Here is a 14,396-nt window from a genome sequence, read left to right on the forward strand (position 1 = left end):
ACAGGTAATTGAAATAGTACCGCCCTCTACGTTGTACAGGCCGGTTAAAGTGCCACGTGGCAATCAGTGCAAAACGCGGGTGTCCTTACAGTTGCCATGTCATCACCTTTTACGCAAGGATACTTTGTGAGTATGTGTAGGTCGTGCTTTATTATTTTGGGCCCCATCGGATGGGGTCCCATAAGTTGGTAGTTCTTTTGCTGCTTCTTTTCTTAAGGTTTAGCCCCCTCGCCGAAGATCTACAGGTTGGCGAGGGTTGGATCTGGGAAACCCAACCCGCTGGGTCCTCAGTGGCTTGACACTTCAGTTGTTTGTGACATCCCCCCTTCTTGAAAGAAGAGTAATGTGATTACGGTATATCTACAAAACAACTAAAGTTAGCTGAAAAATATATGAGGGTCATTCCGAGGGACAATTAGTTTTCTCATTCGAGATTGGAGCTTTTGATATTCTATCGTAGCAAAACTAGCCATCACACCGAGACCACACCGATCTGTAATTGGTGTCTGGATGCAATCTCACCCAATTAGGAATATTCAGTGGTTGACACATCACAATGCAACACAAATGCGCACATATGCATGTTACGAGACACAACCAACAACGTCGCTAAGCACTCTCCCAAGACAGACGGTTTGCGGTATGAAGCTACTCAATGACTACCTTGTCATCCCCCGCATAAATAACTTAAAAAGGTCCGTCATGAGCTCAGAGGATTGATACAACCAAACGCCCGTAGCTTGCATCGCTTGGAGGTTTCAAGTAGACAACAAAACGCTCCCCAGTTATCCCGTCTGCGTCGTACATAGGTTTTCCAATGTACAACAAAACGCTCTCTAGACATCCCGTCTGCGTCGTTTCGAGGTTTTCAAGCATACTACAAAATGCTCCCCAGACATCCTGTCTGCGTTTAGACATTATCAAAGAGCATTTCTCACTACTCCACCCGGGAGTAAATCACCAATCATTGAAACCAGAGTCAAACAATTCAAATCGGAACCAAGACAGGTATAAAACATATACCATCTATTTCACACAAATTGCAAGCAAGATATTCAAACAACATTCAAAAAACTGCTAAATTAGAGTGAAAAAGCATTCTCGGTGTCAGTCGAGACGACTGGCTTCCCATTCTGAGACCTGCACCAAAAAAAAGGGTTAGTTTCTTCCAAAAGTTTGTAGCCGACCGCAACATGGTTCATAAGCTCTTGAATGGTTGACACTGGCTTGGACTGACAATGTTCTTGTAGCGGTGATGGTATCACACTGGGCCTTCAAGGTTATGAGCTTGAGAAGAAACTTGTTGAGAGATGTCCAAAAATTTCAAGGTGTAGTCTGCTAGGTTTTTGTGGCAAGCATTTCAGGATACCCCCCTCTGCGAGATGCTGCATTTCGAAGGAAGATGTTTGAAGGCATGTAACTTTGGGCAAAAATTTTATTGAAAGCTTGCTATGTCCTTGGAGTGTGCTGCCTAATAGTTGTAGATATCCTGTTAGAGTTCAGATTCCTGTATGATGGTGGCTACAGTATCTCCCAGGAGCAGTTTAGGGAGTGAGGGCTGTTTTGTGGTTGTGCTTGGCCATATTTGAGGTAGAAGTACCTTTCTCGGCGATGCACTCCAGAGTGTTGCCCACTCGATAGGCTGGCATGAGGCGGGACCCCCGTTCCTAGGGTTTCTCGGGGTCAGAGTCTCGAGTCTTATGCAATTGTGCTACTAAATATGTGTGTTAGGTCACTTTTAGCGACTTTACATATTTATTAGCATTTTTAGCCAGTTTTGGGATCTTGGGGTTTTTTGCTAGGCAGGTAGGGCAATTTCCCAGTTGCCCTATATTTGCAGTGTGCAGCCTCTCTCTCTCTCTAGCGTTTTTCCGTCACTTGTGATCTCTCTCTCTCTCTCTCTCTTTGGTGTTTTTGCATTGTGATCTATCCATCTCTCTCTAGTGTTTCCCTGCCCCTCCGTCTTGAGCCCCTACACCCGTGGTTGTAAGCTTGCTTGGTTGCCGATTTGAGGGAAAGGTAGGGAGGGATAGCTCTCGAGGTGGAGTGAAGGACCTTGGATGTGAAGAACTCTTTCATGGGGGTCACATCAACAAGATGCAAGAACTTCAACAAGAGATACTTCATATGGGAAAGCTGATCAGTTCAGAGGACATGGCTATCCATCTATTGGCCCAATTACCTCCTCGGTATACCAACTTCTATTCTTCATTGATTACGAGTGGCTGGCTGAATATTATTTCTTGGACGAGATTGTTCCACTGGTGTTGGACCAAGAGGAGCGGTTCAATATAGGTCAGAAGTCAAGCTTTGAAGCCTTGACCGATTCTTCCAACGGCAAGAAGAAGAAGCAAAAGGTTAAGAAGAAAAGCAATAACACCAAAGACAAGAAGATTGGCGGAAGTGTCCAAAGTGAGTTGGAGATGCTTCGATTTCTTCGATGGAAGTGGTGCAGTCACCCGCCTTTGTCCATTTGGAGATTCTACGCTAAGAGGACTCTTGAGGGACATGGGAGGTTGTGTCGATTATCGTAGTTCGAGATGATCGTGATCGGATTCTGGATAGTGGTGCCTCATGGCACATGACACCTTTGAAGGATCTTTTGTCCCAACATGCGGCGACGCTGTGGTACCATCTTCATTGGCGACAATTCTGAAATTCCTATTCATAGCGAGGGATTTATGGAGTTGTTTCCCAACGGCAGAGGGGGTATGCATACCTCCAAGGTACTTTATGCTCCGAAGCTCGTTTTTTATCTTATGTCTATGCATGAGGTGTGCACGCTTTGCATGGAGGTGATTTTTACGGAGGATGCGATATCTATTTAGGATCATGAATCCGACAAAGAGGTTAGAGGGGGCTCGATGGAGAACGGACTCTACAAGCTCCATGCTCTTTATTTAGCAACACGGATACCTATAGGTGATCTTTGGCCTTACAGATTTGGTCATTTGAACAATGATGCTCTTCGGCTTGCTTTTGGTGAGCAGATCTTATAGGCTTACTAGATGTTGGGAGTAAGCATGGCAAATGAATTACCTGCATTTGTGGGAAGCAACATCGAGAATCTATTCAGAGGCTTGCTACACGCCGAGCCATTGCCATTTTGGAGTTGGTTCACATCGATCTTTGTGGACCTATCTCCTTCCCTCGGCAAGGCTCTCTATATCATGTTGCTTGTGGACGATTTCAGCCACTTTACTTGGGTATAATTTCTACACAACACAAGTATGAGGCATTTGGTCTCTTCAAGAATTCGTATTCTTTTGTGGAGAAGGAAAGCAATCAAGTGTTGAAGACTATTTGATCAGAGAAAGGTGGGGAGTTTACCTCCAAAGCATTCATTCAGTTTTGTGCGAACAATGGCATTAAGCGCGAGCTTGCGAATATTGGATCCCCTTTAGAGAATGGAGTTGTGGAGCGGAAGAATAGGAAGTGGTAGAAATGGCACGGACCATGCTTGAGCATTGAGACTTGCCAAAGTCTTTATGGGCGGAGGCAGTTGCGACGGTAGTTCATACCATAAACCGATCCCCAACCTCCTCAGTTCCAGGCAAGACTTCGTTCGAAGCCTATTTTGGTAAGAAGCGCAATGTCTCCCATTTTCAGATCTTTCCGGGCGATGTATATGTCCATGTATCGAAGGAGCAAAGGGGAAAGAGTGGCCCCAAGTCCAAGAGAATGTTTTTGTCGGCTACAATTCTCTTTCAGAGGGATATCGACTTTATGATCCAAAGAAGAAGGATGTTGTACTAAGTCGTGATGTTGTCTTCGACGAGTTTTTACCTTTAGAGGGGGCTTCGACTCCCAAGTCTTCCACGACGACCCCTGATTTGCCGATATCGGGAGACTTTATGTGCTGATTATGTGCTGCCTCTTGGTGAACCCTCTTCTTCAACCCCTGTCCCTTAGGCTTTGGAGCAGAATGCACCCATTCCAGATGATGCAGGTGACAGTGGTTCTCACCATAGTGCATAGTTAGAGCTAGATATACTAGTAGCTCTCTTTCAGGGAGCAAGTCAGACAAGTGACTGAAGTTGCTATTGGAGACCTTGCGAGATGCAACGACTTCAGCATTTCCACCCGACTGGCATGAAGCCGATATTACACGATGATCTCAGCAACGGCGATTGGATGAGATGGATGGGACTTTATTACAGGTGGACTATACTATGATGTCGACATCGATCAAGGACAAAGATCCTTTGATAGTTGAGGAGGTGCTTTCACAACCGAAGCGGAAGTTGGCCATGCAGAAAGAATTTAATTCTATCAAGAAGAACAACACTCGGGAGTGGGTTCTGCGGCCTGCCAAGCGTAAGGTGATTGGTATCAAATAGGTTTACAAGACCAAGTACAAATTTGATGGTTCTTTGGACAAGCACAAGGCAAGACTTGTTGCCAAGAGCTTCTCGCAGAGACAGGGTGTGGCCTATGACGAGACCGTTGCATCGAATGCGAGAATGGCGACCATGAGGATAGTTTTTGCCCATGCCGCCTTTTCTGGGTGGCCGGTTTTTCAAATGGATGTTGTTTCGGGCTTCGGCTTTTCTCAACGGTGATTTAGAGGAGGAGGTGTATGTGGAGCAATCTCTAGGGCTCGAGGATCCAGATTTCACAGACATGGTTTGTAGGTTGCTAAAAGCTCTCTATGGCTTGAAGCAATCCCCTTGAGCGTGCTACCAAAAGATAGACTCTTTCTTCCTACGACACTCGTTTCGACGTCCTTTGGAGACCCAAATTTTTACATTTACCGTGAGGGAGGATTTGTGACACTTGTTATCCTCTGTGGACGATTTTGTGATTACAGGTAGCCATGTTGAGCACATCCGTAGTACTATGGAGACCTTGGCTAAGGAGTTTGAGATGATAGATCTTGGCTTGGTTCACTACTTTCTTGGATTGGAGATATGGCAGATAGAGAGGGGCATCTTTCTCTCTCAGGAGCGCTAGGTACAAGATCTGGAAGCATTTGGTATGACTGAGTGCAAACCTATCTCAACCCGTATGGATCCCAATTAGAAGTTGTCACAGTATGATCCCTCATATGTACTTGATGCTACAAAGTATTGGAAACTGGTCGGTTCGTTTATTTGGGTTCTCAACACCCGGTTGGATGTCAGTTTCTCGATGGGACTTCTCAGTTCTTTCATGCAGAAACCCGCCAAGTCACATTTGAAGCAGGGTTTGCGGACTGTGCGGTATTTAAAGGGGACCAAGTCATTAGGCATTCACTACGCGGGTGGAGGTACAGACTCCAAGATCATTCTATGAGGATGGAGTGATTCAGATTGGGATGGAAATCCAGATGGATGTCGACTACATGTTACACCTTTTTTTTTGGCTCAGGAGCAGTCTCCTGGAGTGACAATAAATAGCCTACAGTTGCCTTATCTTCCATAGAGGCAGAGTACAGGGCTGTTTGCTGTGCTACATGTGAGTCAGTGTGGTTACAAAGGCTACTTTTGGAGATGGGATTTCCCCAAGAGATGACCATCTTGTACTCTTACAATAAGAGTTGTACAGACATTGAGAGGAATCTGGTTTTCCATCCGGGACCAAGCATATAGAGATACAATATCATTTTGTTCGTGAGCATATAGAGATACAATATCATTTTGTTCGTGAGAAAGGTGGCTTCTTCCCTATGAGCCAAATGGAGAGTTTTCAAAATGGGAGCACAACTTTTCAAAGTCAGCCCGGCCTCTTGCCAAAAGGATGCATTGAACACAATGTTCGAGGCCTCGACAGCCTTTTCAGTCTTGGATCTCTTCATCTTCACAAATTTGTCATCAATCATAAGCTTGCACATACCTTGCATGCATCTCTCATCCACAAGATTGACCAACATAATAAAGTAGTATATAAACCGAGTGGCTGATAGCTTCACCAAGTACTTCTTGCTAAGTTGCCGAAACAATGCCAACACAGTAGACTTTCTTGTCACAAATGTGACAATTTTTGTTGCATCCTCAAGCACTTTTGCAACCCAAGCAATCTTGCCAGTGTTCTCGAACAGAATGTCCAAGCAATGGCAAGCACATCTAGTAAAAAAATGTGTTTCCACTCCCTTTTAATTATCTCCTTTTCACCAACACAATTGGTGGCATTGTCCATGCATACCTGTACAACATTTGCCTGGCCAACCTCTTTGATAACCTGTTTGAGATGCTTAAAAGTGAATTCCGATGTCTTTGTTTCCCCAGATGTGTCTATAGCTGACCCATGAATAGAGCATGCAAAAAAGTTAATGATAGGCATGCGCCTAATATCAGACCATCCATCACACACAATAGAGCATCCATGTCTTTTCTATTTCTGGAAGCGCCATCTTGCAGTGTCTGCTCTTTGGTAGGATTGATATGCTTTTGAAAAAGCACACGACTGGAGCTTTGATACCACCTTAACGGAACGGGCACCACGTGCCAACGGAAAAGAACAGACTGAACAAACTTTAAGCACTTGAAATAACACTGAACCGAAAGAGATGAATGACACACGAGACACGGAGTGGCGGAGTTCTACCCCAAGAGAGCACTATCCCCAAACCTTGTTGCTACTTTCGGTATTTCTTTATATTGCTTCCACTTAGTACAACTCCCATGGCTCTATTGCGCATCTCCCATGGATAGACTGCAAGAGTGAGAGCCCATGGGTCTTATTAAAAGCCTCTTGGAGCAGTTACATCAAAAGCATTATCTCTAAAAGCATCACACCTCCCAAAAGCTAGCGCTAATATTGCTGTCTGTACCAGCTGCCATGTCATCGTCTGTCAATGCTATTCGCGAAAGTCGGTACAGTGCCACCTGGAAGTCAGCACAAAAGGCGAGGTGCCTGTACAGCTAAGCGATAAGTGTCATTGGCCAAAGCCGAAAAGATGTCGTGGTGACTCTCAAGATTGTGTGGGGTGCTTTCATACAAGAGGTGAGAGGGGGTCATGCCACTGGCCTTCAACTTAGACGTTCCAGGTTTGAATCTCAATTTGCCATGAAGCTCAATTTGCCATGATTGGTGCCATGCCTTTCCTTGCAATATGACGAATGCTGGGAGTCTCATGCTCTGGACTCTACCTACTGAGCTAACATTCTATTGTCAACACGTGCGTGCGCGCATGTTTTACCGGTATTTTTACTGATCTGCTCTCATCTTTTTATTGGTTTTTGAGCACGCATTGTTTCTGACAGACATTGTTTTTTTGCAAAAAATAGGATAAATAACGTCTTGTTGTCATATGTGCTTATCTGCTATATTGTAATTTCATTTGAGGACAAGTTTGGTTCTTGCTGATATACTATCAAATTTACATTGTTATTCTGTATTTTCAGTTGAATGATGAATACTATCCTGGAAGAAGGAGAATGGGTGAGGAGTATGTGGAAGGCATGGTAAATGTTCAAAACCTTGGTGTTTAGCACATATAGTTTTTTTGTTGGACCTCTCTTTCTAGGGTAAGTTGTTTCATTTGCGTAATCTCTCATTCATTTCTTCTTAGTGTAATATCTATCTGTTTGTTTTTTTGCAGTATGAGCTTCCTTTCATCTATCCTGGACAGGTTTTGTTTCTTCAACTAGGACACCAATCACCCTGGGCCTTTTTATAGGTCTCGTTCCTCCATGAATTGCTGACTGAATTTGCTTTCTTTGGCTACATTTGCAATGCAGCATTATCTTGGACAGGTCACTATGGTTCACCTGTATGAAGGTGCATTTGTCAACTTTGGTGCTGTTCACGATGGGTAATATTGTACTGTTGTTTACAGTAGCTCAACATGTATTTTTGCTCAACCAAATGTCAATTATGGATTGTTTTTTTAATCCTTTTTTCAATACACATCAAAATCTTACATTGTTCTTTGTCTATGTGGCTGATGTTCATTTTCTGTAAAGCATTTTCTCAATAAGTTTCCACGTGGGGTTCCATTGCAGGTGGGTTCCTATAAAGCGCAATGACTGGTATTACATCAGGAAAATCATTAAAGTGGGAATGAAATGTCAAGTAGAAGTGATGGTAAGAGTCTTATTCTGTCTTATCAGTTTTGAATAGGGCAGATGCCACTTACTCTGGTGTTTGCAAGTGATGCTCCTTGGTTTTGGATATATGGAACATTTATTGCTTTGTTGTCTCGTTTTCCTTGTCATGTAGGCAAAAAGAGATCCATATCGGTTTCGTTTTCCAATTGAGTTGCGCTTTGTTCAGCCAAATATTGATCATCTTATGTGAGTTACAGCTGCAGCTTATCATAGACAATTTTTCTTTTCATAGGTTAAGCAAATAATTTGATTATTTTTGCCCAGTGAGAGAGGATTGTGCAGTTTATATTGAGGGGGACAACTAACTTGAGGGCTTTGAGGCTAACTCTTGGGAACACTTACGCATAATAAACACATCCTCTTATGATATATGAATTATCTGAAAGAGTGCACACCCTGCAATGTCTGCCATGTGGATGCCTTATGTATGCCCAAGGACAAATCCTCATATAGGTGCCTGTTGGTCATGGAGAATAGCTACTTCAGTTGTAACATTCTTACTTCTTTGGGCTTTGTAAAATGGAGGTCTTCTCATGCGATGTCTGTGGATTTCTTTTATATGTTGGCAGCCCTGTTATGAGGTAAGGCTGATCTTTGTTGGATTTTGTGTTAGTTAACCTTGTTTCCTTTGTGTTTTGATTTTCAGATTCAATAGATTTGACTATCCGCCTATCTTTGTAAGGGATGATGATGAGAAAAACAGCATGGATTTGGTTAACGTAAGCTTTTTCTGAAACATTTAATGCTCATCTTCAGTCAACATCTATGTTCTCTTTGGTCTCAATGCAGCATAATCTTCAGAGAGAAGCACTTAGACCTTTGTGGCCTAGAAGGAGACCGGTACCTGATGAGGAAGATGAGCCTGAAGATTTGGACAAGGCCCCTAAGTACAATCATCCATATTCCTTCAAGGTCCGTAGTGTCTGTCAAGTTCCTATGAATGTTAACGGAATTCAACATTCAAGACTTGTCTATTCTTTTCAGTATGCATCGAAGTCCCGTTTTGCAACTTATTATTAGACAATGTACTGCCTTTTTTTCCTGCATATGTTAGAAATCGACGCTTCTTCAATCAAATGTGCCCCCCACTTGACTGTTTTGAAAGCTGTGTGATTGTTCTCTTGGCGCGTAGTAGGCTGGAAATAGACATGAAGAAATGAGACACACATGTGCACATGTTGTACTCTCCACACGTAGTACTGAAAGGTTGTCAAGTATCGATGAAATTGAAATGTTCCTGAACGTTTCACACTGGTGCCAAAGACGTTACAGATGTGCCTGATAGATGGGTGTTTTTTTTTCCAGCCTTTGAGTGGTTGAGTCTTTGACCAGATGCAAGGTATAGAGTGAAGTCCTCGTACTGAAACAATTGTTTTCACAAGTGTGAAGTTTCATCATACAACACTGGTAAAGATGTCTGTCACGATACTACACCTAAGTGACTGGCAACTTACACTGTATTACGTACAGACCTATCAACAAGCTACAATTGGAAATGTCGTGACAACTTACAAGTTATAAGCTACAAGTTTGAAGTGATTAAAAACTATCACAGACTAGATCTACGACGAGCCAACTACAGGCTACAGCTTCCAGTTTAGACCAGGCACTAGTAACAGCTTCAAGCTGAAGATGGAATTCTGGGTTATGGATCTTGTAAAAAATCATGTAACATAAGAATATGACAACGTTATACATACATCATAACTAATCGACAAAAATACAACTGGATCCTATACTTCACGATACTCTAAGCAATATCTGCGGCCTGTTACAAATGAAAGAAGGTCATAAATATTTACAAGGGGAACTTACCAAAATTCCTCTGTATTGAGGAAATGTTCAAAATTTGTCAAGTTTTAGAAATTCCCCATATCCTTGATACTAATCATGGATAAATTTCTCCCATTTTGACATAGTTTAATCATTTTGATAATACAAACCCAACAGTAAGTGCCTTAGACAAAAGTTTACTCACAAGTTTGGCATTTGGCTCAGAGATAATGCACTGTGTCATCCCATGAGCCTACAATACCTTAAAAAAGGCCTCATCTTCTGTTGACGGAAAACTAAATTTTTTTAATGGAAAGTTGCCAAATAGAATGTCTTAAGAACTGTTGGCGAGATTGAAAAGGGGTATTCATAGATTGTATGAACCAGAAAAAACTTTGCTAAGCAAATTGAGATGTATGAGAAGAAAATCTATCAACGAAGTACGCATGGTCCTCAACAATATTTCAATACAAACGTTTGTTTCTGGTATGGCTTTCACAGGTATGGCAACTCCATCAAGCTGAGCAGATGCTTTTGGAAGAGGAGGAAAACCTAGCAGCTGGAATAGTAAAACCTCCACAAAAGCTGAATGAGATACCGACAGCACAGAGAGATTATGTGGACCCAGACTCATTTTGGACCGAAGAGAAATTATGTGGCAAGAACTTTTTGTCCCTTGTGTTGGTATATTTCCTAGTTCAGAGGTTCAAGTATTTTGATGTTTTATAACACTTAAGATATTTAATTTTTCTAAATGGGGTTATGAGCAGACTCAACATGAATGGGAGCTGGACATGGATTCTGCCAGAAAAGAACGCGAGGTATGAATCGAGTCTTTATGTTTAACCAAGGGATTTACGAACAGTGTCTACTCTCTTCTGCTTAACTGGTCAAATTTGGATCAAAGGCTGTCAAGAAAGCAATGGAGGAAGCAGAACAGAAGGGTGAAGAGTATGTCGAAACAAAACCTCGAAGAATCAAGTACATGGAGGAACTGGATATCATGAATTGGCAACGGTATCTTGATGAACACGAAGCTGTCCAACGGGATAGAATAAAGTAGGTACACCTTTCCAGTGCGCCTTGTATTTATCCCTTTTCTTGGAAGGCTGTATTATTACAATTGTCTTACATTCTGGAGTGTATTTTCCTGTTTCAATCCTTCACTTTACTGGTATGTATCTGGATTGTTTTCTTTGAAATCTGTCGTGTTTGATGTGTAGTTACTTGTTAGTTATGATTGCTATTATATAGTGCTTTATGGACATGTCCAATTGGTACGTATTTGGATCGTTTTCTTTGAAATCTGTTGTACCATGTGTAGTTAATTGTGAATTGTGATTGCTGTTATATAGTGCTTTCTAGACATGGGCATCAACGCTTGCTGTCGGTTTTCTTTGACACGCCACCCCCGCCCCCCCCCCCCAACACACACACACACACACACCGGTCCTTCCCTTTTTATTTTGCCTTTTTTCTTTCTTGCTTCCTTTTTATCAGTGTTTTAGAGGGTGTGGGTTTGGGCCGTTGGACTGATGGGCTCTCCTAAGCCTTCTGCCTGCAGCTTTTTTGTTGCCTTGCCAACTTTCCTCCTCTTGGCGGATCTTCTCGTGTGGCAGACTTTGTAGAAATCCCCTTGATCATGATACCTGCACTGTCACATGAGTTTCTCGCTGGCTGTTTTGGGTTTGATAAGTCTTGGTTCTTCCTTGAGGGAGTGGATGCAGTGGCAAGTTGCACCGGTTATGTCTTCGTTGTCTTCTTCAGTTTGTCTCCTTGAGGGAGTGGATGCAGTGGCAAGTTGCATCAGTTAGGTCCTTGTTGACTCTATAGGAACCCGCTTGATAATGATACCTGCACTGTTACATGACTTATCCCTGGCTGTTTTGGGGTTCTTCCTTGAGGGAGTGAATGCAGTGGCAAGTTGCATGGGTTACATCTTCGCTGTCTTCTTCAATTTGCCTGTGGCTCACGACATTTCAGTCTGGCACTTCTGCGTGAATCATTTTCATGGGTCACGATTCTTCTTACAAAGAGCTGATGCAATCGCGGTGTGCCTTGGTTTACCTGTTTGGTGGCTGCTTCAATTTCTTTGGTGGCTTAGAGCTGTCAATTTCGATACTTCTTGGTGGATCATGTTTGTGTTCATGGATGTAAACCAAGAATTTTTGTCTTGGCTTTGATTAATGGTTTCAATTTCTTATTAGGCTCAGGTTATCTTTGAAGATTTGGCGTATTTTCTCTTTCTCCGGTGTCTGGTTTGCTGAGGCACTTTTACTTTCGCTAAGAGAGGTTTCTCCCTGGGCCTAGTGTTTTCAATGTTCATTCTAGCATCTTTGGCCTTCTGTGTGGTCGGGCTTATTTATATTTAGTGAACTTAAGCTGTATGGCTCTTGCTGGGTCTGTGTTGGCTTCTTGCAATGCTTGCCGTGGTTTGGGTTAGTATTATTTAGTGAACTTAAGGTGTATGGCTCTTGCCGAGTCTTTGCTAGCTTCTTGCAATGCTTGTATCAGCCTATGTCTTTGTGAGGTGCATTGGATAATAAACGTGCCATAGAGAGATCAGGTATTACACTAACACAATCACTCCTTTTTGCTTGGCTATGCTACTAAGTTCTTTACGGTAATGACAGATTCTTTTCAAATAGGGTCAAGAGAGAGAGAGATGTATAAATGGAGAGATAGATCTTCCTATGTAACTCAGATTTGATAGAGAGATAGATCATACATGTGCCTTATGGAAGGATAGATATGAACAGATAGTGTTGCTAAATTGGCTTTGTATGTACAGCTCTAGTTTAACTTTAGTTTGGTACTCTAGACACTGAAATGTCGGGAACATTATTATGTTCTACGATAGGAGGAAATTAATACATTTCTTAAAGCATGCGATTAAATTAGCCTTGTTGAAGTAAGAGTGATTTCCAAGGACATGGACAACAATGTAAAGCATCACGTAGATCCGTGATTGAATTTTTGAAGAATGAAGGACACTAAAATGTCCCTTGTTTTTAGTTGTACCGATTTGCATTTATGGATTTTTTGCAAAGGTGAAATGTTTTTTGTTTTTTTCTTCCATCACAAAACCCTATATGCCACACCACGCCGTGTACATCCAAGCAACAAGTTTTTATCCTCCATCAATGCCCCCCTCTTCACGCACCCCCCCCCCCCCCCCCCCCCCCCGCCCCCAACACACACACACACACACACACACAATTCAGCCTGCACATTTTTCCCAGGCCTCGCTTGCATACTTGCAATGCTAGTTTCCACTCCTGCTGCTGTTGAACCCACCATTCCATTTTGTGTTATCCTATCATCCATAGCTTTACCCCTCGCTCAGACCACCCATTTCTCGTTTTTTTCCTTGTAGGTGCACCATTGTATACACACGTACATTCAAGCACATACATACTCAACATCACTTGCTTGGATCATTCAGTGGATTGAGTGTCCATGTACTTGCTATAGCTATACGGGAGGTAATTCATTCGAGGTGATCTCATTGGGAGCTATTCGGTTTCGGTGGTCATGAGCCTTTCAAGTTCCAAACTTTAATATTCCGCTATATTGGTGGGGAATCACATTGGTTCACCAACACTAGCAATCGAGTCGCACTTGGTATTGCTCATTGGGGGTGAGTTTTCTCTTGATCATGGATTCTGATGAGATGGAAATAGGAGTTAAGACTTTCAGCAGATACGATCCGCTCCATTCAGAGATAAGTGGTCACATTGGAGCCATGCACAACTGCTGGACTACCTTTCTTGACATGCCCATTATTGTCTCCCCATTGGGGAGAGGTTACAAGCTCCAGCTGGAGACATTGGGCTAGGCTCTAGCACAAAATCCCTTTGACTTCAAGAGAGCTTGCTGTTATTTATACTGATGGAGATGGGGATGAATCTAGCTAGTCTAAGCAAGGGTTTATTTGTGACATTTAGATTTCTAGGTCTATTATTGGAGTTTCCACCGTATGATTGGTAGTAGTCTACGGATTGTTTTGAGCGAGGGCAATATCTTCTGCAGTTCTTCTGGGTTTTAGTTTTTAACCTCTAACCCCTTGTCCTCTCCGCTAGTCTGTCAAGTTGGGCATTCCACGTCACACATTTGTGACATACCCCCCTTGAAAGAATTGTAATCGCCCTCGATTATGCTTGCAAAACTGACTAAGGCCAAAATCTTTCTTCAATAGACACCGACTTTGTGTACTCATGCACTAGACTACACACATCAAGCACTTGCACGAAGACATCAATCACTAATCAATCACATTTGCTTCCCAGGGCGCCCTGATCTTTTCATAGATGTCTCGATCAGCTAATCTCGTTACTATCAGATCTTTCTTTTCACTTTTTAAACAAACCATGTCCATGACCATCCCTCACATGACAACACATTCATAGAGCATGCATTTCACAAATCACACACTTAGTTAACCCTAAACACTATGTTTCAATCTCATCAACTCCAGAACTCTTGATGCACCTAGATTCCTGAGTAGCCATCTCATCCTTCCGAAACTCTTGATGCACTCACAACTATATCTGGTCATCTCATCCAGATAGAAATCTTGATGCAATAGAATCA

The 14,396-nt window shown here is 42.6% G+C and overlaps 1 protein-coding gene across 2 annotated transcripts in view; it reads left to right on the plus strand.

Moving 5' to 3' along the window:
* The window catches only part of PDE312 (Nucleic acid-binding, OB-fold-like protein), a 110,673-nt gene that overhangs the window by 64,115 nt on the left and 32,162 nt on the right, over positions 1-14,396 (plus strand). Inside the window, exons 2-11 of one of the 2 annotated variants that reach the window (XM_086522101.1) lie at positions 7,326-7,385; positions 7,523-7,552; positions 7,662-7,735; positions 7,926-8,007; positions 8,143-8,216; positions 8,677-8,749; positions 8,820-8,942; positions 10,305-10,487; positions 10,574-10,624; positions 10,711-10,862. In XM_086522101.1, coding sequence (XP_086378227.1) covers positions 7,326-7,385; positions 7,523-7,552; positions 7,662-7,735; positions 7,926-8,007; positions 8,143-8,216; positions 8,677-8,749; positions 8,820-8,942; positions 10,305-10,487; positions 10,574-10,624; positions 10,711-10,862 — 902 coding nt within the window. The remainder of the gene's footprint in view (positions 1-7,325; positions 7,386-7,522; positions 7,553-7,661; positions 7,736-7,925; positions 8,008-8,142; positions 8,217-8,676; positions 8,750-8,819; positions 8,943-10,304; positions 10,488-10,573; positions 10,625-10,710; positions 10,863-14,396) is intronic. The other variant, XM_086522102.1, reaches the window with a different exon arrangement.

Source organism: Adiantum capillus-veneris, chromosome 10 (genome assembly GCF_014529385.1).
Source record: "Adiantum capillus-veneris isolate H3 chromosome 10, ASM1452938v2, whole genome shotgun sequence".
Taxonomy (NCBI): Eukaryota; Viridiplantae; Streptophyta; class Polypodiopsida; order Polypodiales; family Pteridaceae; genus Adiantum; species Adiantum capillus-veneris.